This window comes from Sciurus carolinensis, chromosome 11 (genome assembly GCF_902686445.1).
Source record: "Sciurus carolinensis chromosome 11, mSciCar1.2, whole genome shotgun sequence".
Taxonomy (NCBI): Eukaryota; Metazoa; Chordata; class Mammalia; order Rodentia; family Sciuridae; genus Sciurus; species Sciurus carolinensis.
Genome location: NC_062223.1, coordinates 124,006,995 through 124,033,531, shown reverse-complemented (window position 1 = coordinate 124,033,531; position 26,537 = coordinate 124,006,995). Strand labels below are relative to the sequence as shown.

At 36.5% G+C, this 26,537-nt stretch overlaps 2 protein-coding genes across 3 annotated transcripts; both read left to right on the top strand.

Moving 5' to 3' along the window:
- Positions 1 to 1,840: 1,840 nt before the first annotated feature.
- On the top strand, positions 1,841 to 7,364 carry LOC124958637 (olfactory receptor 143-like). Of its 2 annotated transcripts, none has more exons than XM_047516914.1 (2): positions 1,841 to 1,848; positions 6,410 to 7,364. In XM_047516914.1, the coding sequence occupies exons 1-2, from the start codon at positions 1,841 to 1,843 to the stop codon at positions 7,362 to 7,364; spliced, it is 963 nt and encodes a 320-aa protein (XP_047372870.1). The 2 variants fall into 2 exon arrangements, with proteins under 2 accessions (XP_047372870.1, XP_047372869.1); XM_047516913.1 differs by lacking the exon at positions 1,841 to 1,848 and adding an exon at positions 6,355 to 6,368 and having other exon boundaries at positions 6,413 to 7,364.
- A 3,876-nt stretch (positions 7,365 to 11,240) lies between these two features.
- Positions 11,241 to 21,756, top strand: LOC124959697 (olfactory receptor 143-like). Its single transcript, XM_047518041.1, has 2 exons — positions 11,241 to 11,279; positions 20,791 to 21,756. Exons 1-2 carry the CDS (start codon positions 11,241 to 11,243, stop codon positions 21,754 to 21,756), a joined length of 1,005 nt encoding a protein of 334 aa, XP_047373997.1.
- The last annotated feature ends 4,781 nt before the right edge of the window (positions 21,757 to 26,537 follow it).

Here is a 26,537-nt window from a genome sequence, read left to right as displayed (position 1 = left end):
ATAATTTTATGATACTCTAGACCACCTAAGGGACATTTCACAGTGTCAAGAGGAAATTTTAATGGTCACAGTTACCATTTTATCTGTGTATGTCATATGCAGGGGGTAGGATAGTACTGTCCTTTGATGGATGGAGACCAAAGACATTGCGCATTTTATCCTAAACAGAATAGCCCCACAACAAAAAACCACCCCATGCGAATTTCAATACTTTTAGGTTAAGAAAGTCTGGTTTCTATGAATATGTGTGTGGAAGGGGGAACAGGTGAAAGAGAGGTAATACTCTTTATTTGTCTGGCATAAATCTAATACTTAATGTGAATCATTGAATTCTTACAACAATCCAATGAGATAGCATTGTATGAACCTCATTTTATAGACATGCACAAGTATATGTTGGTATATATGAATAAACAAGCAAGGGTCAGAGAAGTCATTCATTGTAAATTTTCTTCATTAGGAAGTTCAAAATCTGGATTTAAACATAGATTGACTTGAGAGTCTACTCCTGGTCTTTCAAAATTTAGCTACAACATCTCTTAATTGGGATGAACTTGAAAATATGTAGTATGTGTTAAAGCTATGGTCTTATATTTATGAATGCAATTCTGGTGGTTTGTGGGAACATACTATAACTGTCAAGTGCCCTGGATATTCCTCCTGTAGATCTCTGAATTGGGTGACTAGGAGAATGGTCACGGGGGCCACCTGCTATCTGCCAAGGTCATCAGGAATTCCTGGTGGAAAATTATGAATTGATAGAAGTTCTTCTCTCAAAAGATTCAATGTTAGGTTTGTTATGCAAGATGTAAAGATAAGCTAAATAATTTCTACACTCAAGGGGCTCATCCAACTTGGGAAGAAATCATAAAGGAGAACATCATTCTCTGTGCTTCTAATAAATTTTTCCAGATCTATGTGGCATGAAATAGATTCTCATGTGAATGAAATGGTGTTTTGGAGAATCATTTTAAAATTGTTGTTTTTCTTCTTGAAGAGAACCTGCGGGAGATATTTTCAAATAGAAATCCTGGAATGTTCTTGAGAGTTTCTTTTTTAGAAAATCAGAGACAGATCTGCACTACTGGCTACTACCTCTATCATAACCAGAACTTTAGTCTCCCTTAGGACTGTGGGGAACAAAGCACTTGACGTCCAGTATCAGTGGAGCCTCAAGGGGAAAGAGATATTGGATCATTTTCATTTTGATAAATCCCCTTCAAATCAAAACTACATAAATAATGGATCTAGAGAACACCACCTATTTACTGCTTTTTAAAACCTTAATCTGTAGTGTAAACGGCGGAGAGGGAGGGTATGCTGTTCAAGACATTGGGAGGTCAGTCCCCACATTATTCCATCAGAAGTTATCCATCATTAATGGGAGAAGAAGGAAGGAAATTGGGATTCCTCAAGGATCAACACCACAGTTCTTCTGATGCCTTAGACAACCCTGAACTTGGAAACAAGCAGCTTAAACTCTCTCTCTGGGGTTAAATAAGGATTCATTTTTAATGTTACTTTCTACATTTTTCCTACAGATCCCACCCCTGAAGTCAATGGCTATGAAAAATGAGTCCTCAGTGACAGAGTTTATTCTTATGGGATAACAGACCTACCTGAGGTCCAGATGCCCCTCTTTTTCCTGTTATTGGTGAACTATCAGTCACTGTGGCGGGAAACATGATCTTAATTAATCTACTTTGCCTGAATTCACACTTTCACCCCACTATGTATTTTTTTCTCTTAAATCTATTATTCAGTGATGGGGATATAACTCAGTTGGTAGAGTGCTTACCTCACACGCACAAGGCCCTGGGCTCTATTCCCAGCACCACATATGCACATGTGTGCAAGTGCACACACACACACATACACACACACACACACACACACACACACACACACGCAAAATCTATTGTTCATTGATTTCTGTAATTCATTGTCTTCACCCCCAAATTGCTGATAAGCTTTGTTTCAGAGCTGACTTAAAGATTTTGTTTTATCAAGACCATTTTCCATCTGGATTTTCCTATGTGAATTTCTTCTTTCTCTTTTGATTGATTAAAATTAATCCTAGAAGTTTGATAAGATGAAGTCCTAGAAGAAATCAGGTTTATTCAAATCTTTGTTAAAAACAACTGTTTTGGTTTACAATTCTGTTTACATGAACTACTAGTTTTACAATGAAGTCTTATCTGTTACACAAACCCTAAAAAACTTTCAAAATCTTATAGTATGAATATAATGCTATAAATCATAATTGTTATCTTAATAAATAAATTGCTTATTAAGTAAACATTCTGTAAGTATTAATAAACTTTATATATGGTTCGTAGCAATTTGAGATAGTGTGAACAAGGTGAAAGACAAATCTGCTTTATTCAATCTCCATCTTAAGGCAAATTTAAGGGATACAGATATTGATATAGGATCTGTATAAGACTGACAATTTTAAAAGGTTTTTAATTTTTTTTTGCTGTGAACTGCTTACATCATTACCTAGGTTACAGAGTACAACTAATTATTCATGGATGTTCATAATTGGTAGGATGACATTAATTCTTGTACACTATGTTTCAAGTTTTTACACTCTAAAGATGTTAGGACATATGGGTTAAACTGTCCACCCACATGGGGATTAAACATTAGCAGAACTCTAGCTGTTGGGCACTCTTTAGGCAGGTCTGACAGGACTGCTTTTTACAAAGTTGGAATTTTTGGTTGGATAAAGAAGATAGAACTAAAGATACTGTGCTTAATAGTTCACATCTATTATGCAGACTAGATGACTTTGCCTTTATTAATATTTTGTAATTTTCTGATCTAAGAGATGATTTGTCAAAAAGCTCCCGTTGCTTAATATTGTCTAGAAAGGGGTCTGGAGACACTGATTCATAAATTGTCAGTTTCCCTTTTACCTGGAACCACTAAGGTCAAAGAAGAAGACAAAGGTCCTCATCATGGGACAGAAATGCTTGTCAAATAATTAGCAATGTAGTCAAGGAAATGTTCAGAGATCATGGTCACTTGTTGAACTCCATCAAAAATAGAACTTTTCTCTAGTTTATAAATCTTTACATTTTTCTCATGTATTTTAACTCTTTGTTTTTTCCACCTTGTAATATATGCATAACTATTTCTTTTTTAAATAACCTCTGTTGGAAATACATAGCATACTATTTGTTGTTACTGTTTTGTTTTTCAAATGGATCATTCTTGATACAGGCAACACACATTATATAATTGTGATAGACCATCTTCCCACCTCACATAATATAATCCTGTCTGTTGAGCACATGCCACACACTGAGGACAAGGATTCATTAACAAGTCATTTGTCAAGTCATTTGTCTATGGCCTTTTCATCTGAAATAATTTTTAAAAATCTTTTTTTTCCCCTCAGTGTACAATTAATTTGGGAATTTTGTTGGGACTCTTTACTACATGGGAGAACCCATCTGAAATTAAAACCCAGAAGGGCTGGGCAGGGTGGCACATGCCAGTCAATTGGGAAGCTGAATCAGGAGGATCACAAGTTTGAGGGCAACCTCAGTAGCTTAGCTAAACACTCACTCAAAATAAAGAAAAAGAACTGGGATGGAGCTCAGTGGTAAAGCAACTGTGGTTTTGATCTTTAGTACCTAAAAAAAGAAACAAACAAAACTTGGCACAACAAAGCAAAATGAAAAATGGAAATAAAGACACAGTCTCATGAAAAGACTTGACCCTGCCCAGCTTATAGGAAACAATTGGATGATCAGTTGCCCATGTCTTTCTGACACAGGTTGCTTTGAGCAAGTTTGACTTGGATTTGCTGTATTTATGGTTAGGTTTGATGAATGGACTGCCATGTACAAATGTTGTTATGGGGTGCAACTTAAGAACAGACCAATCACCACTGATAAGTCCAAATTTGAGAGTCTTTATTAAGCTGGCTGGCTGACTGTCTCACACAATGCCCCAAAAAATGGCTATTGGGAGAACAGCCTTGACCATAGGGATTCTTATACCAAAAATCACATCAATCATAAGTGTCTGTTGCTATGATTCGAAATTACAAACTAACATCATGAGATCATGAACAGAGAGAGTTTGTACCTTAGGTACAAACTAAAGAATGGTTACTAACATCCACACAATCACTGTTCACATGGTACACTGTTTAGGAGCAATAGGGATCAAAAGAGAGCAATTCTTTACTACATAGGAGTTGCCGTTGTATATTAAACATGTCACACCAAGTAACTGATGATGGGCACAGAGGTGGGGTGTTCCCATGGGAGAAGCTTATTTCCTACATAACATGGAGTCTCAGAGCAAAATGGAGTCTGCTTAGTCATTTCCCTTAGAGTCTGGCCTATAACATTCTTATGGAGTCAGATCTGTCAGCCCATCACAATGTGATTGGCAAAAAGATAAGACCTAATGTACTCAAGTAAAAGGAGAAGCCCAGGAAGGCTTGTGTGTTCTGATTCTTGGTCTCTATGTGGCATTCCCTCCTCTTGGGGATAGAGGAGGACATCCTGTGGCATGAGGGTCTTATGGTCTTTCTCACACCAGGAAGATCAGAGAATTACTTTACATCCACCTCCTACACAGAAAGGTAATATCTGTATAAATATCTGTGGTATCTGTATAAATTTCAGGTATCTAAAAAAAAAAAGGTTGGAATTATATTTCTAAACCTCATGACTGGCTTTGCGGGGAGAGGTTCTAGTTTCTTGACCTGCTTTGAGGAAAGTAATTGTAACTTTCTATGGCCTGTTTTAGGGGATTAATGAAAGCAAGAACAGAAGTGTGAGACAAGATCAGAAATAAACTTCATTCTGAGTCCTTCCAATATCCTTGGGTTCAAATTAGTCTGTATGCAAAAGTGCGATACATTGGAGTATAATTTTCAGAAGCTCTAGGCCACCCAAGGAACATTTCTCAGTGTCTAGAGAAAAATTTGATGATCACAACTTATGTTTTATTTGTGTGTGCAACATGGAAGAGAGAAAGTGCTGTCATCTGATGGGTGAATGCCAAGGGTTCTGTGCATTCCACAGACAGCACCACAGCAAAACCTATCTCATCCAAATATCAGTAGGGCCAGGTTTGAAAAACACCAGTTTACATAAGTATTTTATGTGGAACAAGGCAAGATTTGAAGGCCTGTTTTTTTTTTTTCTATGCCAGGCATATATCTAATGACTTCTATGAATCATGTAATTTCCACAACAACCCAGTGAGAGATAACATTTTATGAACCTCATTTTACAGACATATACAGGTATATATAAGGTATGTAAATAAACAAAAAAAAAATTAGAGAAGTTTTATTATTTGTTGGAAATCTCTTCTTTAGGGAGTTCTGGTCTGGATTTAAACTTAGATTGATTTGAGAGCCTACTGCTAATCTTTGACTCTTTTTGCTACAACATCTCTTGATTAGAATAAAATAAAAAGTTGAGTGTTAAATTATTTATAAAGGCAATACCAAGACTTGAAGGAACATAGTAGAACTGGTATTTCTCCTGTAGAATGTATTGTATTGAATACAAGGAGGATGGCCATAGAGGCTACGCACTACTCTACCCAGGGCATCAGGAATTCCTGGTGGGAAGTTACAAATTGAGTATACCTTTTGAGTCTCAAAGGATTCAATGTTAGGCTTATTATTTGACTGTAAACACAGGCTCAGTAAATTCTACTCTCAAGGGTTTCATACAATTTGGGAGGAAATCATGAAGGAGAACATAATTCTCTGTGTTTCTAATGAACTTTCTAGAACTATGGGGCATGAGATAGGTTTCTCATGTGAGTGAGGTTGTTTCAAAGACTCACGTGAAGTTGCTGTTTTCCTTCTCGCAAGTGAAGAGAAACTTTTGGAAACATTTTCAAATACAAATCCTGGTATATTCTTAGAGTTCCTTGGCTTGCGATTACTGCTCTCATTATGAGACACTTTGTCCCCTCAGGACAGTGAAAAGGAAGGCCCTTGAGGTCCAGCATCAGCCAAACCTCCAGGGGAACTGGGTGAGCACAAACCATCTTTGTGTTGGAAATTTCCCTTGGAGCCAAAGCTATATAAACCAGGGGTCTGGAAAATTCCACTCATTAATTACTCTTTTTAATGTAATCCTTGCTGAACTGAAGTGAATGGAGGAAGAGAATGCTGACCAGAGACACTGGGAGGTCAGTTAGCCTTCTTTCTTGACAGAGACAAAGTAGATGGAAGGAGTAAATGGCAATTTCTAAAGGATCCTAAGAAGTTTTGCTATTTGGAGGTCTTGCTGTGTGTCCTCAGACAAACCTAAGCTTGGAAACCAGCAGCTCCTGCTTTCCTTCTGGTATTAAACAGTAAGGTGCATGGTTAACATCTCGTTTTATTCTTTTTTCCCACAGGTCCCACACCTGAAGTTAGAAGCATGGAAAATGATTCCTCCGTGACAGAGTTTATCCTTATGGGATTAACAGATCAACCTGAGCTCCAACTACCCCTGTTTTTCCTGTTCCTGGTGAACTATGCAGTCACTGTGGTGGGAAACTTAAGCTTAACTCATCTCATTTGCTTGAATTCACACCTTCACACCCCCATGTACTTTTTTCTCTTCAATCTGTCCTTCATTGATTTCTGTTATTCATCTGTCTTCACCCCCAAAATGCTAATGAGCTTTGTTTCAGAGAAAAACATCATCTCCTTTGGAGGATGCATGACTCAGCTATTTTTCTTCTGTTTTTTTGTGAACTCAGAGTGCTATGTGCTAACAGTCATGGCCTATGATCGCTATGTGGCCATCTGTCAGCCCCTGCTGTACGGGGTCATCATGTCCCCTAGGGTCTGTTCTCTGCTGATGTTGGGCTCTTACTTGATGGGGTTTGCTGGTGCCATGGTTCACACAGGGTGCATGATGAGGCTCAGCTTTTGTGATTCCAACATCATCAACCACTACATGTGTGACATTGTCCCACTGCTTCAGCTCTCTTGCAGTAGCACCTATGCCAATGAACTTGCAAAATCTATTGTTGTGGGGACAGTTATCATTGTATCCAGCCTCATTATCTTAATGTCCTATGCTTTGATTCTTTATAATATCATTCATATGTCTTCAGCTAAGGGTTGGTCCAAAGCCATGAGCACCTGTGGTTCTCATATAGTAACTGTTGGTCTGTTTTATGGATCTGGGCTGCTCACTTACATCAAGCCATTATCTCCTGGGTCTGTGGGTCAGGGGAAATATTTGTCATTGTTTTACACTTTTGTGATACCCATGCTGAACCCTCTCATTTACAGTCTCAGAAACAAGGATGTCAAAATTGCTCTAAAGAGAACCCTGAAGAGAATCACAAATTGGGCAGAACCAGTGGGGATGCCTTAGTTTCTATCTCCTTGGTTGGGTCTTTGTCCCTTCTTCTTGCTCACTTTCCTTCTCTTCTTTTGTCCATCTTTCTTTACAGACTGGCTAGGATCTCTGCTGTAATGCCTTTCACTCTCTCACCACGTGATGTAACCCTGTGGGCTTAGTCTTGGCCTTGAGATTCAGACCCAAGGAGACTCCAACCTGATCTTTATTTCCCCTATGAAATGAGCCTCTGGACTGATATTTCCTGTCTAAAGATAACATAACCTCCTGTTTTTGTTCTTGTATATCTTCTCTATCCAGGAAAGTCCAAGGAGTTGTGTATTTTCTGACAATTTCTTACGATTCTGAAACGATTGGACAAATCTTTTCCTGTTTGTGGTGTTTTATTACCCATAACTACATGAAAACAGAGGTCAAGGCCAAAATTGTGGACAAGGTCAAAGTACATTTTTCAGATTTCTTCAACATTGTTTTGGTAATGTGCTTCTCCTGGGAATTTATCCTTATTTTTGTAATGGTGCCATGTGCTGTATTATACTACATCTCTATTCTTATGGATATGTGAGGATGGATGAGACCCACCATTCTGCCCACCTTTGTCAAACCTCACCCATAGTTAACATTGCATTGATTGAGTGCTAGGCTGTAATAAATAAAACTGAAATTTTCATGTATTTGTCCATGCATTTGTGGATTGTGTCTTTGACTTTTCTTCAAATTTGCACAATAATATTCTTGGTTTAGAACACATTGTCATGTGTAGGATCAATGTCCTTTGTCTGCCCAGATGCATAGTGAGTATTCCTTTTCACAAAGAGAAGTGTACATTTACCTTTGAAAACACAAACAAAAAATATATGGGATAAATATTGCCCAATTGCAATTATTTTTTCAATTTGACTTCTGGTCTGTTAGAAGACTCAGTGGCCCGTATTATCTGCTGCATTCTTTCCAAATAACTTTTAAGTGTATGTATTGTTTTCCTGTTCTCTGCATGAGAAAATGGTTATGTGATTTGCTTATGGCCATACACCTAATGATTTAGTTCCCGTTGTGCATTTAACCTTTTTTTTTTTTTTTTTTTTTTTGGCTCTTTTGTGCATCCCAGGAAGAAAGGGAAAGAAAGAAAAGAAAAGAAAAGAAAGAAGGAAGGAAAGACAGACAGATAGATAAGGAACAGAGAGAACTTCTGGAGAGTTTCAGCTTGAGCCTTAAAATTGGGTTTTTATGGGATGATGTCCTGGGTAAGATTCCTATAACAGAGATGATCTATGAAGCTTTGATGTCTAATGGGGAATATGCCATGCTCCTGCAATATTCTGATTTTATAGTGGTTTAAACTGGGTGACCGACAAGGAAACCTTTCATCTCAACCTTTTTCTAAGAGTGCATATTTTCTGAGGATTTGATGCTAGTTCAAGCCAAACCTCTCTGGTGAGACATGTCATTATTTCCATAGTAGGATAATCCTATCAGACTTTATGCCATCATTTAGAGTAAATGAAAAAATTATGCATAGTAAATAGAATAGAAAATTGTGCTCTTAAAAATTTTCTTGTGTGTATTATAGAGAAGAAAATTTGTCTACTTTCCATATTGGTATAATAGGTTCATTATACCTAAGATTATTATATTTATTATTTTTCCATCATTCTACATTGGTTTATAAGAATAACCTTAGAAGATAATGATGCTAATTAAGTACTTTAATTCAGTCTTTGAAATTATTGCCTTTAGAGCACAGGGGTATGTATTTATCTTTATTGCAATATATTTGTCAATAATGCTTTGAAATGCCCAATGACCAGTATCTATTTTCATTCTTTCATCTACACATCATGTAGTACAGTGACTAGTTTAAAATAGAGCTTACCACTGTTTGTTTCGAAAATCACTCTAAAATATATATATTTCAGTAAAGACAAAGAATGCTTTCATTGGGACATAGAATGATATGTATTACATCCATGCTCATAAATCCTGAATAATCAACAAAATGGTGAAAAGTGAGACTCAGACATAGCACATTGTCTGTGGTCTGAGAATGGTATTGGAGTTGGTGGCACAGCCTGACAGAGAATGAATCAGAGGCATTTCTGCACTGTGATGTCAATGGACCCGATTTTCAGGTTAAATCTATAGTATTGACCTGGCTAATGCAGCTGATTTATTCTTTCCATAAAAACCAGATTTAGCAATATCTATAACTAAATTTCTTAAATTCAAGGCAAGTGTTTTACAAATTAGTATAATATGTAAATTTAATATAGACTGATTTTTAAAACATTTATGCTTATTTAATAATTATTAAATATCTAGATTTTTGTTTGTGTAGTCAACTAAACGTATTTACATTGCCTTGTACAACTTTCTTCTCCTACTGTTGTTTCACAGTTTCTCCAATTTCAAATTGGAAAAACTTTGCTCTATTGATATTGAATACCATAATAATACAAGTTAAAGTCATATGAAGGCTGACTTGTTAATGAAAAGTTTTTAGGTACTTCTACACAATTCTCAATTCTCCCTCTTGAATAAAATCTGTAACAGAGCTATCTAACTATAGCAAGACAGATAGGATGGTAAGTGAGGCACGGGTAAAGCCACATGCGCCCAGAATAGTCAGCTTGGACCTGGTACAGTTGAGGTTTCTTTGGATGCTCTAGCAGACTATAGCCTTAAAAAGGTGTCCTGGGAGTCAAAAGTAAGGAGATCTGATATGACAGTGTACCCTGTGTTTGGTAGGAGCAAGAGCAATGAGGTGAAATGGACTCCCTGCTCCATTGAAATAGCCCAAAGAGGTGCCCCACCAGATGGACAATAGGTATAGCAGTCACAGAAGGAGGGACAGAGCCCATTGTGGGCAACAGAACTCTGGACTGTTGGTGGAGTTTACATTTCATGTGTCTATGGAGTACAGGTCTTTGACAGGCATGGTGGCACCCACCTGTAATCCTAGGCACATGGATGATAGAGGCAGAGGACTGAAAATTCAAGGCCAGCTTCAACCATTTTCCAAAACTGTCTTAAAAAATAAAAAGTTAAAAGTGCTGAGGATGTAGCTGAGTGGGTAGAATACCCCTGGACTCAATCACCAGTATCTGGCAGTACTAATAAGTAGGTAAATAAATAAATAAAAAACAATAAAATAAAATTGATGTTAGCCTTCAATAAAAGCAGATTAAAACTCTATACAATTTTCTGTAAACTCACGTCAGCCTTTTTGCTAACCCAGAGTTAAAAATGAGCTTAGAATGTCTTTCTTATAGAACCACACAAGTAATTTCAATGTATGGTTTTATAGTTTCTATAAAAACTGCCTGAAGACAAACCAGAGCCTGAAAAATGAACTCTGCGTGGGGTCCACAAGGGGCATTGCTGGCCAGTACCCGAGTTGTAACAATTCACGCCTGGTAGGTTGGCAAAGCATGTTTCTTCTGCTTTGCAGAATAAAACCCTGGTTCCTGAAAAAAAAAAAAAAGCCTGAGTTTTATTGTTCTAATCAGAGATGTTTCACTGCTTAAAAAATGTCCCTCAGAGCTGTACCATGGATCTGGTGCCATGCCTGAGGTTAAAGTCTAGCAGTGCATCTCGCCCTGTGTGGATCGCCAGTGCTGCCCACCCTGCGAAGACCCCGTGCCCCCATGCAGAAAATGCCCTTGCAGTGGCTCCCCATTCCCCAACACTTCGGGATGCCTCTGCCACCATCTTGAAATATTCCTGCCACCGCTGCTGGCACTTTTAGTTGTGGCAGCTTCCATCCGAGACAGCTCCCTGAGACTAGAAGCTCATTTTCAAGGTATCTATAGGTTAGCCACTGCTGCTGTCACCAACTGGGGACATGGCTGCTTACATGCAGGGATAATAGCCAGGACCTGAAAGATCATCACCATGGGTTCTGCAGGCTTGGTTGCATCTGAGTTATCCCTGGTAGGTGTGCTAATAGCCACCATTTTGCTGCAAAGGCAGGACAAAGCCTTGCAAGGGGTTGATAGGTGGGGAAATAGTAGATTATAGTTTTGAATAGTAGATTATAGTTTTATTGTAGCTTTTTAAATTATATTTATATTTATTTTTTATTTTTTAATTTTCTCACTTTATTTTCCTCTTATTTATCTGTTTCCTTGAAGTCTCTTTCTCCCTTTTCACCTGCTAACAACCAACTTCTTTTGATTCTGCTTTCACTCTTCCTATAATCTAGTACATTCTTACTTTTTACCTCATTAACATTACATCTTACACCCCGCCCCCATTCTCTTTGTTTATCATTAGAAATTGTAGACCTTACTGCAAACCTACTGTTAAGCTGTAGATAATAATCAAACGTATCATCTCTGTTTATTATGAAAATACTGTTAATGTCTTAATAAGGGCTATTTGGTTTAAGGCTGCATATTGTTTGCATAGGGTACTGTTATTATTGATCTCCCCCTTAGAGGTGAAGTTATTGGAAACCTTCAGGGACACTATAAATCTATAGTCGGGAAATTGTAATATCTTGGATCTGCACTGCTAGAGGGTAAGATATACGAACAACACAAAAAAACAAGGGAAGAAAGTGCCCCAAACAAACCAATTGATGGCACAGTAGAAGAAATTTCAGAAAAAAAGTTCAGAATGTACATAATTAAAGTGATCCATGAAGTAAAGGATGATATAAGACAGCGAATGTAGGCAACAAAAGATCCTTTCATTAAACAGTTAAAAGAGCAAATGCAGAAAGCAAAAGATATTTCAATAAAAAGATAGAGATTCTGAATAAAAAACAAACATAAATCCTTGAAATGAAAGAAGCAATAAACCAAACTAAAAACTCAACAGAAAGCATCACCAACAGACTGGATCACTTGAAAGACAGAACTTCAGACAATGAAGACAATATATTTAATCTTCAAAGAACAGATGACCACACAGAGAGGATGGTAAAAAATCATGAACAGAACCTCCAAGAATTATGGGATGACATGAAAAAGCCAAATTTAAGAATTATTGGGATTGAGGAAGGCACAGAGATACAAACCAAAGGAATGAACCATCTATTTAATGAAATAAAATCAGAAAATTTCCTAGACCTGAGGAGTGAAATGGAAAATCAAATCAAAATCAAAGTGGCTTACAGGACCCCAAATGTACAAAATTACAGCAGTTCTACACCAAGGCATGTTATAATGAATATGCCCAACATACAAAATAAAGATAGAATATTAAAGGTCATGAGAGAAAAGTATGAGATTACATATAAAGGAAAACCAACAAGGATATCAGCAGATTTTCAGCCCAGACTCTGAAAGCTAGGAGGGCCTGGAAAAACATATTTCAAGGTCTGAAAGAACATGGAAGCCAACCAAGAATCTTATATCCAACAAAACCAACCTTCAGATTTGGTGATGAAATAAAAATCTTCCAGGATAAACAAAAGTTAAAAGAATTTACAAATAGAAAGTGTGCATTACAGAACATTCTCAGAAAAATATTCCATGAGGAGGAAATGAAAAACAACAATAAAAGTCAGCAAAGTGAGGAACTACACTAAAGGTAAACCCGATCAAAGGAGAAACCAAATCAAGCTAAGAACCAAAAATAAGCCAAAATGACTGGGAATGAAAATCATATCTCAATAATAACTGTAAATGTTAATGGCCTAAACTCACTAATCAAAAGATATAGACTGGCCAATTGAATTAAAAAAGACCCAACTGTAGGCTGCCTTCAAGAGACTCATCTCATAGGATAAGACATCCACAGAAGGAAGGTGAAAGAATGGGAAAAAACATATCACAGACATGGACTCAGTGAAAAAGCAGGGGTTTCCACCCTCATATCATATAAAGTGGACTTCAAGTCAAAGTTACTCAGAAGGGATAAGGAAGGACATTTCATACTGCTTAATGGAACCATAAATCAGCAAGACATAAGGATCATAAATATTTATGCCCCAAACAATGCTGCATCCATGTACATCAAACAAATCCTTCTCAATTTCACAAATCAAATAGACCACAACACAATAACACTGGGTGACTTTAGCACACCTTTCTCACCACTGGATAGATCTTCCAAACAAAAACTGAACAAAGAAACTATAGAATTCAATAATGCAATCAATAATTTAGACTTAATAGACATATATAGAATATTCCATACATTGAGTGAATGCACTTTTTCTCAGCAGCACATGGATCCTTTCCTAAAATAAACCACGTTATGCCATAAAGCAACTCTTAGCAAATACAAAAAAATACTACCCTGTATTCTATCAAATCATAATGGAATAAAATTAGAAATCAATGGAAAATAAAAAAATAGGAACTATTTCAACACCTGGAGGCTAAATAGTATGCTATTAAATGATGCATGGATAACAGAAGACACCAGGGAGGAGATAAAAATATTCTTCGAGGTAAATGAGAGCACCCATACAACATGTCTATGCTAAGCCCATGGAAAACCTCTGGGACACTATGAAAGCAGTAGTAAGAGGAAAATTCACTGCATGGAATGTATTCAATAAAAGAATAAAAAATCAACAAATAAATTACCTAACATTACATCTCAAAGCCCTAAAAAAAGAAGAACAAATCAACACCAAAAGTAGTAGAAGACAGGAAATAATAAAACCAGAGCTGAAATCAATGAAATTGAAACAAAAGAAACAACTGAAAAAATTGGCAAAACAAAAAGCTGGTTCTTTGAAAAAATAAACAAAATTGATGAACCCTAAGCCATACTAATGAAGATGAGAAAGAAAATTCAAATGACTAAAATTCATGCTGAGAAAGAAAATATGATGACAGACACTATTAAAATACAAAAGATAATTAGAAGTTATTTTGAAAATCTATACTCCAACAACATAGAAAATCTTGAAGACCTTGACAAGTTTCTAGAGAAATATGATCCATCCAAAATGAATCAGGAGGACATACATAATTTAAAAAGATCAATTTCAAGCAATTGAAATAGAAGACCCCATCAAAAGTCTATCAACCAAGAAAAGCCCGGGACCAGATGAATTCTCAGCTGAGTTCTATAAGACCTTCAAAGAATAACTAATACCAATACTCCTCAAATTATTCCATGAAATAGAAAAGGAGGGAATCCTTTTAAACTCATTCTATGAAGCTAGTATCACCCTTTACCAAAACCAGAAAAAGGCACATCAAGGAAAGAAAACTTCAGATCAATAATTCTGATGAACATAGTTGCAAAACTCCTTAACAAAATTCTGACAAAATGCATACAAAAACATATTCAAAAGATAGTGCATCATGATCAAGTGGGGTTTAGCCCAGGGATGCAAGGTTGGTTCAACATCCAGAAATTAATAAATGTAATTCATCACATCAATATACTTAAAGTTAAGACTCATATGACTATATTAATACACACAGAAAAAGTCATTTGATAAACTGTGACACCCATTCATGCTCAAAACACTAGGAAAAACAGGGATAATAGGAACATACCTCAACATTGTTAAGACTATCTATGCTAAGTCCATGGCCAACATCATTCTAAATGGAGAGAAACAGAAAGCATTCTGTCTAAAAACTGGAGCAAGACAGGGATGCCCTCTTTCATCACTTCCATTCAAGGGTCCTTGAAACACTAGCCAGAGCACTTAGAGGAAAGAAATTAAAGGGATATGAATAGAAAATGAAGAACTCAAACTATCACTATTTGCTGACCACATGATTCTATATTTAGAGGATCCAAAAAATTCTACCAGAAAACTTCTAGAACTAATAAATGAATTCAGCAAAGTAGCAGGATATAAAATCAACATTCATAAATCTGATGTATTTCTATTCATAAGTGATAAATCCTCTGAAAGAGAAATTAGGAAAACTACCCTCTTCACAATAGATTAAAAAAAAAAAATTTGGGAATCAATCTAACAAAAGAGGTAAAAGACCTCTATGTTGAAAACTACAGAACACTAAGGAAAGAAATAAATGAAAATCGTAGAAGAGGGAAAGATATCTCAGATCTCCCATGTTCTTAGATAGGCAGAATTAATATTGTCAAAATGGCCATATTACCAAAAGTGCTATACAGATTCAATGCAATTCCAATTAAAACCCCAATGATGTACCTCATAAAAATAGAGAAAGCAATCGTGAAATTCATTTGGAAAAATGAGAGACCTAGAATAGCTATAGCAATCCTTAGCAGGAAGAGTGAAGCAGGAAGTATCACAATACCCAACTTTAAACTATAATTCAGAGAAACAGTAACAAAAACAACATGGTATCAGCACCAAAATAGGCAGGTAGACCAATGGTAAAGACTAGAAAACAGAGACAAACCCTCATGAATACAGTTATCTCATACTAGACAAAGGTGCTAAAAAATACAATGGAGAAAAGATAGCCTCTTCAACAAATGGTGTTGGGAAAAATGGAAATCCATATACAGCAAAATGAAATTAACTACCTATCTCTCACCCTGCACAAAACTCAACTCAAAGTGGATCAAGGACCTAGGAATTAGACCAGAGACTGTGCACCAAATAGAAGAAAAATGGGCCCAAATCTTTATCATGGAGACTTAGGACCAGACTCCCTTAACAAGATTCCCAAAGCATAAGAAATAAAAGCAAGAATCAAACTAAAAAGCTTTTACTCAGCAAGGGAAGCAATCAATAATGTGAAGAGAGAGCCTACAGAGTGGGAGAAAATCTTTACCACATGCACTTCAGATAGAGCACTAATCTCCAGAGTTTATAAAGAACCAAAAAACTTTACACCGAGAATACAAATAACCCAATCAATAAATGGGCTAAGGAACTGAGCAGATACTTCACAGAAGAAGATATACATCAATCAACAAATATATGAAAAAAATGTTCAACATTTCTAGTAATTAGAGAAAAGCAAATCAAAACTAAGATTTCATCTCATTCCAATTAGAATGGCAATTATGAAGAATACAAGCAACAATAGGTGTGAGGATGTGGGGAAAAGGGTACACTCATACATTGCTGGGGGGATTGCAAATTGGTGAAACCACTCTGGAAAACAGTATGGAGATTCCTTAGGAAACTTGGAGTGGAACCACCATTTGACCCAGCTATCCCACTCCTTCGCTTATACTCAATGGATTTAAAATTATCATATTACAGTGACATGGTCATATCAATGTTACAGCAGCTCAATTCACAATAGCTAGATTGTGGAACCAACCTAGATGCCCTTTAATAGATGAATGGATAAAGAAACTGTGGTGTATATACACAACTCAGACATAAAGAAGAATACAATTATGGCATTTGCAGGTAAATGGATGGAGCTGGAGAATACCATGCTAAGCAAAATAAGCCATTCCCAAAACACCAAAGGCCAAATGTTTTCTCTGATAAGTGAGTGTTGATACATAATGGGGGGGGGTAAGGGAAGAATGGAGGTACGTTAGATTATGTAGAGGGAAATTAGGGAAGGGGAGGGCACTGGGAGAAGGAAAGATGGTGGAATGAGACAAACATCATTACCCTATGTACATGTATGATTACATGAATGGTGTGAATCTACATTGTGCATAACCAGAGAAATGAAAAGTTGTACTCCATTTGTGTTACAATGAATCAAAATGTATTCTGCTGTCATATATAACTAAAAAGAACAAACGAACAAATACCTAAAAAAAAAAAAAAAGTCTGGCAATGCTTGAATTCTGAAGGAACTTAAAACATGTTTTTAAAATACTTTAGTAAATAAATTCAAATGGGCAATGTTTGATCAGTTCTTAGCAAAATTTACAAAGGACTGACTACAATAATAAAGATTTCATGTTTTATCAAGACCATTTCCTATGTTTTCTGCTGATTTTTCTTTCTTTTCTTTTTTTGATTGTTTAAAACAAAATTAAGTCCTAGAAGAAATTGGGTTAATTCAAATCTTTATTTGTTAAAAAGCCTGTTTTTTTTTTCAATTCTGGTTACATGAGCTACCAGTTTTACAATGAAGTGTTATGTGTTACTGACACAAATCCTATAAAACTTTCAAAATCTTATAGTCTGGATATAATGCTATAAGACATGATTTTTACCCTAATAGCTAAATTGCTTATTAAGTCAAAGTTCTGTAAGTATTAATAATCTTTATATATGGTTTGTAGTCATGGTAGGTAGTATGAACAATGTGAAAGTCAGATCTGCTTTATTCAACCTCCATATCAAAATAAATTTAAGGAATAGAGATGTTGATATAGGATATGTATAAGATTGGCTATTTTAGGTTTTAAATTTTTTTGAAGTAAACTGCTTACATCATTACCTTGCTTACAAAGTACATCTAATTATGTATGGATATTCATATTTGGTAGGATGACATTAATTCTTGTACACCATTTTCTAAATGTTTACACTCTAAAGATGTTAGGACCATCTACCCACAATCTACCCACATAGGAATTAACCTTGAGTTACATAAGCAGAATTCTAGCTGTTGGCCACTCTTTTCCGACAGGACTACTTTTTACAAAGTTGGGATTTTGGTTGAATAATGAAGATAGAACTAAAGAGACTGTGCTCAGTAGTTCACATATATTATGCAGACTAGATAGATGGCTTTGCCTTTATTAAAGTTTTGTATTTTTCTTGCCTAAGAGATGATTTGTCAAAAGCTTCCATTGCTTAATATTGTCTAGAATGGGGTCCCGAGACACTGATTCATAAACTGTCAGTTTCCCTTCTACATGGAACCACTAAGGTCAAAGAAGAAGACAAAAATTCTACCTCATGGGATAGAGATTGCTTGTCAAATAATTAGCAATGTATTCAAGGAAATTGTTCAGAGATGAGGAAAAAAAATCACATGGAGTCACTTGTTGAACTCCATCAAAAATAAAAATTTTCTGTAGTTTATAAATTTTTGCATTTTTTCATGTATTTTATCTTTTTCTGTTTCCACTTTGCACTATCTGCATGACTATTTCTCTTTTAAAGGTCTGTTGGAAATACAGGGCATGCTATTTGTTGTTACTGTTTTGTTTTTCAAATGGATCATTCCTGATACAGGCAACACACATTATATGATTGTGATTGACTGTCTTTCCTCCATACATACTATAATCCTGTCTGATGAGCACATGCCAAACCCTGAGGACAATGATTCATTAACAATAGTCATTTTACCATAATATTTAAAGAGAAAATTATTTTTTAAAAATATCATTTTTCCTCCTTGATGGTAAAATTGATAACAATTCTGTAGGTTCTCTTACCATGACAAGGGAGAGCCCATATGAGATTAAAGCCAAGCAGAGCCAAGCAATATAAATGTTAGAAGAGAGACACAGACTACCGCAAGACTTGATCCTGCCCAGTTTATAGGAAACCATTTATGTCCTGTATTATCAGCTTACCATGCCTTTCTGGCACAGGTTGCTTTGAGCAGGTTTGACTTGGATTTGCTGTATTTATGGTTAGGTTTGATGAAAGAATGGACTGCCACATACAAATGGGATTGGGCATAAAAGATAAGATCTAATGTGCTCGAGTAAAAGAAGAAGCCCAGGAAGGCTTGTGTGTTCTGATTCTTGGTCTCTATGTGGCATTCTCTCCTCCTGGGGATGGAGGAGGACATCCTGTGGCATGAGGGTCTTAGGGTCTTCTCTCACATCAGGGAGATCAGAGAATTACTTCATGTCCAGTTTTTACACAGAAAGGTGAGAAAAGATTAGAATTACATATCTCGTCCTCATGACTGGTTTTGGGGAGAGGGGTTCTAGTTTCTTGCCCTGCCTTGAGTTGTTGTTTTTTATGACCTACCTTGGGGGGATTAATGAAAGCAGGAACAGAACTGTAAGACAAGGGCAGAAATAAACTTCATTCTGAGCACTTTCCCTGTTCTTTGGTTCAAATTACTCTGCATACAAAAGTGCCATTGGAGTACAATTTTCAGATTCTGTAGACCACCCAAGGGACATTTCACAGTGTCTATATAAAAATTTGATGCTCACAACTAGTGTTTTATTTGCATATGCATATGGGGGAGGGCTAGTATTGTCATCTGATGAGTGAATGCCAAGGATGCTGTGCATTCTACACATTCAACAACCCTACAAGTAAACCTACTTCATCCAAATGTCAGTAATGCCAGGTTTAAGAAATCCTGGTTTATGTGAACACATGTGTGGGACAGAGGAATATGTAAGGGTCCTAACTATGAGGTCTTTTTATATACTAGGCAACAAGTTTATGATTTGCCAGAATCATGTTATTCTAACAACCCATTGAGATAGTATTTTATGAGTCTCATTATACAGACAAATTTATAGTTGTATCTGAGTAAATGAGAGTCAGAAAAGGCATATCATTTGTTAAAAGTCTCTTTGTTAGAACATTCAAAGTCCACATTTAAACTCAGACTGATTTGAGAACATATTCCTATTATTTGACCCTTTGTACTATAATATCTCTTGATTGGTGTGAACTCCAAAACATGTAGAATGTTAAATCAATGACCTAAAATTTTTTAATGCAATTCTTTAGCCTGAAGGTATATGGTAGAACTGGCAAGTGACTATAGCCTGGACATTCCTCCTGTAGTCCTTTGCATTGGATGATGAGGGGAGTGGCCATGGGAACCAAATGATACTTTGCCCCAGGGATCAGGAATTCCTGGTGGGAAATTATAAATTGAGTGTATTTTTTGAAACTCAAAAGATACAATGCTAGGTCTCTAAATATAGGCTATAAATGCAGGCTCATTAATTTCTAACCCAAGGGGCTCATCCAACTTGGAAGGAGAACATCATTCTTTATGCTTCTAATCACCTTTCCTACAACTATGGGGGCATGATATAGATTCTTATGTGACTGAGGTTATGTTTTGGAGGCTCATGTGAAGTTGTTGGTTTCCATCGTGTAAATGAAGAGAAACTTCTGGAGATATTTTCATATAGAAATCCCAGAATATTCTTGAGATTTACTCGGCTAGCTTGTGGGAGACAGATCTAAGCTGATTGCTATTACCTCTCTCATCATGAGAAATTTGTTCTCTTAAGACAGTGGGGAGGAAGGCCCTTGAGATCCAGCATTAGTGAGACCTCCAGGGAACTGAGTGAGCACTGAACCATCTTTTTGAAACAATTTCCCTTCAAGACCAAAGCTATAGAAAGCATGGGTTTGGAGAATAGTACTTATTTGCTGCTATTCAGCCAAATCCTCAGTGAAGACTGAGTGAGGGAAAAAAGAAATGCTCTTCAGAGAAACTAGGAGGTCAGTTGGCATTATTCCTGGATATAGACAAAATGTAGGTCGAGGTTGGAGTAAATGGGGATTCCTCAAGGATCAAGATAGGAAAGTCTTGTTTTTTGGAGGCATTTCTCTGTGTCTTCAGACAAACCTGAGCTTGTAAACCAGCAATTCTAGATATCCTTCTGGGGTTAAATAGTAAGGGTCCATTGTTAGTGTCACCTTCTATCCTTTTTCCTACAGGTCCCACCCTTGAAGCCGATAGCTATGGAAAATGACTCCTCCGTGACAGAGTTTATCTTTATGGGATTAACAGACCAACCTGAGCTCCAACTACCCCTGTTTTTCCTGTTCCTGGTGAACTATGCAGTCACTGTGGTGGGAAACTTAAGCTTAATTCATCTCATTTGCTTGAATTCACACCTTCACACCCCCATGTACTTTTTCCTCTTCAATCTGTCCTTCATTGATTTCTGTTATTCATCTGTCTTTACTCCTAAAATGCTGATGAGCTTTGTTTCAGAGAAAAACATCATCTCCTTTGCAGGATGCATGACTCAGCTATTTTTCTACTGCTTTTTTGTGAACTCAGAGTGCTATGTGCTGACAGCCATGGCCTATGATCGCTATGTGGCCATCTGTCAGCCCCTGCTATACACAGTTGTAATGTCCCCTAGGGTCTGTTCTCTGCTGATGTTGGGCTCTTACTTGATGGGGTTTGCTGGTGCCATGGTCCACACAGGGTGCATGATGAGGCTCAGCTTTTGTGATTCCAACATCATCAACCATTATATGTGTGAGATTTTTCCCCTTCTCCAGCTTTCCTGCAGCAACACTTATGCCAATGAGCTTGTGAGTTCTGTTGTTGTGGCAACTGTTGTCAGTGTATCCAGTCTCATTATCCTAATGTCCTATGCTTTGATTCTTTATAATATCATTCATATGTCTTCAGCTAAGGGTTGGTCCAAAGCCATGAGCACCTGTGGTTCTCACATAGTAACTGTTAGCTTGTTCTACGGGTCTGGGCTGCTCACCCATATTAAACCGTCATCTTCAGGGTCTTTCGACCAGCATATATTTTTCCTAGTGTTTTCAGTGTTTAACACTCTTGTGGTGCCCATGCTGAATCCCCTCATTTATAGCCTCAGGAACAAGGATGTCAAGCTTGCTCTGAAGAGAACCCTGAACAGAATCAAACTGAGTGAATAGTGGGGCTGCTTTAGTATCTATCCCCACATATGTGTCTTTTCTCCCTTCCTGTTCCTCCAGCTCAGTTTCTGTCTATTCCTCTTCTTCTCTGCATCTTTCTTTCCACAGTATGGGATGGACTTCTACTCTAGTATTTTTTTATTTTCTCATAATGTACTATAGCTGTGTGGACCGATTCTTAGAATTGAGACTCATTCTGAGTCTCATGGTGGCTCCAAGGTAGTACGTATTTCCCTTAATACATTGAAACACAGGCCTGATATATTTTCCTATCTAAAGGTAATATTACATCCTATTTTTCTCTTGCATATCTTTTCTTTTTCCACATATGGAAAGCCAGGATTTTAGTGCTTTCTGACAGGTTCATTTTGTTATTCTGAAACAATTAAATAAACTCTTTTCTGTTTCAAGAACTTTATTGCTTGTGACTGTATGGGAACAGAAGGAATGACAAAAATTGTGGACAAAAATCAATGTTGTAAAAATTTTTCCACTTTCTCAGCATTTTTTTTTTTTTTGTACCTGGGATTGAACTAAGGGGAACTCAATCACTGAGTCATATCCCCAGCCCCTTTTGGTATTTTAATTAACAGGGTTTCACTGAGTTGCTTAGTGCCTTGCTATTGCTGAGGATGTCTTTGAACTTGAGATCCTCCTGCCTCTACTTCCCTAGCAGCTGGGATTACAGGTGTACGCCATTGTGCTTATCTTTTCTCAACTTTCTTTTGGTGATGTTTCCTATTCTGGGATTTTATCCTTACAACTATGATGGATCTGTGTGCTTTACTGGACTAAGGTTCTCTTCTCATGGTTGTGTGAGGCTGGATGAGACCCACCACTCTGTTACCTTTCTCAAAACCTACCCATAATGAGAATGCACTGATTGATATTTATTCATTAATAGAAATGAAATTCTTACCTATTTTCCTTGTTTCTGTGGATTGTGTCTTTTTGTTTCAAAATTGCACAATAATTCTCTCCTGGCTTAGATTATAGTATCATGTATAATGTCAAGGTTCTTTGTTTCTCTGTTTTGCAATGACATTTCTATATTCTTCCTTTAAAAACCCAAATAAAAATATATGGGATGAATTTTGCCCAAGCTGGGATTTGTTCTTTCAATGTCTAATTTTGACTTCTTTTTCTCTGAGAGGAATACTTTGATTTGGTGACCATATCATGTACCCCATTCTTTACAAGTCCTATTGAACCATTTCCAGAGGAGGAAATGGTTAAGTAACTTGCCTAAGGGTATAAAGCTGAAGATACAGAGCTCAGTGTTTGGTCCCAATGTGATTCCTGTGGAAAAAAATGGAAAGGAAAGAAAGGAGAATTGTAAAGAGAGGGCTTCTGGAGAGTTGTTTCACTGTGAGTCTGATATTAGGGCTTTGATGGGGATGATGTATGGGGCAACATTCCTATAGCAGAGAAATGATCTATAAGACTTCAACAGCTAACTAGAAAAATGTTATGCACCTGCAGAAGTCTTATTTTAAACAGACTAAGCTACAAGGCAACTTCCCTCTTGATCTGTTAAAATAGGGAATATTTTCCTGGAGTAGTGAGGCTGAGGTCCAGCCAAGCCTCTCTGATGAGTCAGATTACTATTTCCATAGAAATTGAGTCCTAATAGAATGCTATTATTTAAATTAAGAGTTATTCATAACAGAAATATTAGAAAACTGGAACTGGGGATATAATTCAGTGATACAGCATTTGTCCATCAAGGGCAAGACCCAGGGTTCAATCCCAAGAACCGCAAAAAATTAGAAAATTGTGCCCTACAAAATTTTCTTACTGTGTGTTTCACAGAAGATATGTCATCTACTTTGTGTCATTATATTGAACGAGATCAGGACAGAAGTCTCTTAGGGGATGTATTATTTTCAGGGGACAATGATACAGGATCCCTGCAGTTTTTATATTTATATGAAGATACCATGAATTTTGCAAAGTTCTAAAACTTTGATTTATAGGAAGAGCCTTAGCAAACAATGATGCAGTTAAGAACTTGAATTAAATCTTATTAAAATTATTGCCCTTAGAGCAGAGAGCTAAGTATTTATACTTTTCCAATATTTTGTTACTGTTATAATGGTTTGAAATGTTATCCTCATGAACTGTCTTAATGAAGAGTGTCTACCTTTATTCTTTCATTTACATTTATCACAGTGCCTGGCTTAAAAAAACCTTTACACTGTTTGGCTTGAACTTTGCTCTAAAGCATATATTTTAGTAAAGACACAGAATTATTTCATTAGGGCATAGAATGAGGTATATTACATCTATGTTTATAAATCCTGCATAATTAACAAAAAGGTGAAAGTGAGTTACAGACGTAGCATGTTATCTATGGTTTGAGAATGATATTGGGGTCAGTGGCAAAGCCTAGTGAAGAATGGATGAGAGGCAACCTGGCTCTGTACTGTGATATCAATGGCTCATTTTCAGGCCCATTGACCCAACAAATATAGCTGATTAAACCTTTTAATTAAAACCATGTGTAATAATACTTATATTTAAAATTGTTTTAATTCTAGATTTGAGTTTTAAAAATCAATTTAATAAAGTAAACTAAATGTAAAACGATTTTACAACATGAAATCTCATTTAATGATTATTGAATGCTTGGATGTTTTGTATGTGTTGTTCACTAAAAATATGGATTTTGACATATACATTCTTCTTATCCTCATGTTTTTTCCTGGTTTCTCCATATGCACAATTTGCATTGGAAAATCTTTTTTCTGTCTACATTGAATCTCATATTAACATATGTTAAAGGCATAGCAATATTTTTTACATACAATCTTAATTTTGTTGCAAGTTGATGTAAGTAAATTTGGTAACAGGAATGTAAAAGGGCAATATCTCAAGCTTTGCCTTTCAGGGAAAATATGAAATTAGAAATATTAGAAACTTAATGTTTTGGTGCTCAGGGAATGGTAGCTATTTACCCTCAAGTTCACTTAATCACTCAAAAGTATTGAAAAGGTACCAGGTCATTCACTTGGCATGCCATCAGCATTGATTTATTAAAGTTTGTAGGTACTTGTCTGCAGTCCCCTTTCCTTCACCTTCATAAATACAGATTGGACAGAGCTTTCTGAACACTGCAAGGCAGACAGAAAGGCAAATGGAGTAGAGGTGAATGTACTGTGCTCAGGCCAGTCAGGTTGAACCCGTTACAGTGGGGGTTTCTGTCTGGTTGCTCTGGCAGATTGCAGTTCAGAAAGGAAAAACTTTTAATGTTCTGCAGCATGGAACGGTAATCACGGTTTACAAGGATTATAATCAATTTTGTATTTCCAAATATCTAGAAGAGAGAATTTTAAATGTTCCCAACACAAAGAAATGGGACATTTGAGGTGATGATACAACAATTGCCCTGATCTGATCATTACACATTGTGTATGTAATATGTATCAAACTGTCACCTTGTGCTCCATGAATATTTACAGATAATATGTGTCACTTAAAAATAAAAATAGAAAAATACATTGTTGGTAAAAAAAAAAAATCTGCCATTCTCACTGTGACCATTGTTGAAGAAGGCAAGGGAAAGATTTTTTTCTTGACTATGCTCATGTTCTCTGAGGTCTCATAGACTGACTGAACTTCTATCTCACTTTGAGAGTAAAGGGAGACCCTTGTCTTCTTTTGTCCTGTTTTTTCCCAAAGGAGGAGCATCAGCTGATGGAGGAGACTAACACTGGACCACCTTTTGCTCTGAGTGAGTCCACTCTGCAGTGGAGAAAGGGATCAGGCTAACTGAGATTTTCTTCCATGCCTGTTACTCTTTCCTCAAGAATCCCTGTTTCATGTGTGTGCATCTTTTAAAAGTCAAGTCTGTTCTCCAACCTGGAAAGAGAGGACACTGTCTTCTCTCCTCCCCTCCCCTAGGGGGCAACCTGCTTCTGTGGTTGAGATTTGTTGCTTTGTCTGCCTTATCTTTTCTTTCTGGCACATTTGTATCACCTTGGCCTTTCCTTTCATCGTGGTAGTAAGATTTGCCAATTCAGCTGCAGTGTGTGTGGAATCCACAGAGACTCAGAGAAAGGGGAACTCATTTTGGGCTCAGATTTCAGGCCCACATTTCTGTCCAGTTTTATTCTGAATTTTAGTTGAAATCCCCCTCATTATAAATTATAAACAAGTCTGTTGTTTCCCATTAGATTTTTAATTCTTAAGAATATACTCCTTTAGGTTAGAAATGAAAATAAATTTCAAACTAAAAATGCATTAAGATGAAATCCACTTTGTTGAGACTTTATAACCTTTCCTTAAAATGAAATTCTCTTTTTTTCTTCTCTTTTTTCCTTCCTTGATATCTTCCTCTTTCTTTTCCTAATAAACACTAATCCTTTCTTAAAAATCAAACATTGCACATTCCTTCTTTTTTAAGTATTTTCATGCCTTTGGTGTTTCAGCTATTTTGCTTGATTCTTTGAACAAACAAACACGTACACACATGGATTGACTATACCTTCTAAAGGCACATACCTCCATCCTTTGCCCCTTCTTCTGACTATAGATAAACACTCATAAGTTGGTGTGTATTACGTTTCACACTTTTTGTAATTCTGTTCCCTATGTGTGAGCCCATAAATTACAATCAGAAGAGTGTATGCTTAAAAATTCATGTCTTCATACTAGAAGTATGCTTTTGCATCTTCTTTGTAAATTCAAAAAGTTATGTTTTTAATATTTATTTATCAAGTCTGTTTTGATACAAGCCACAGATTTTTATTTATTTTCATTTCTGGATGCCAAAGTCTGTA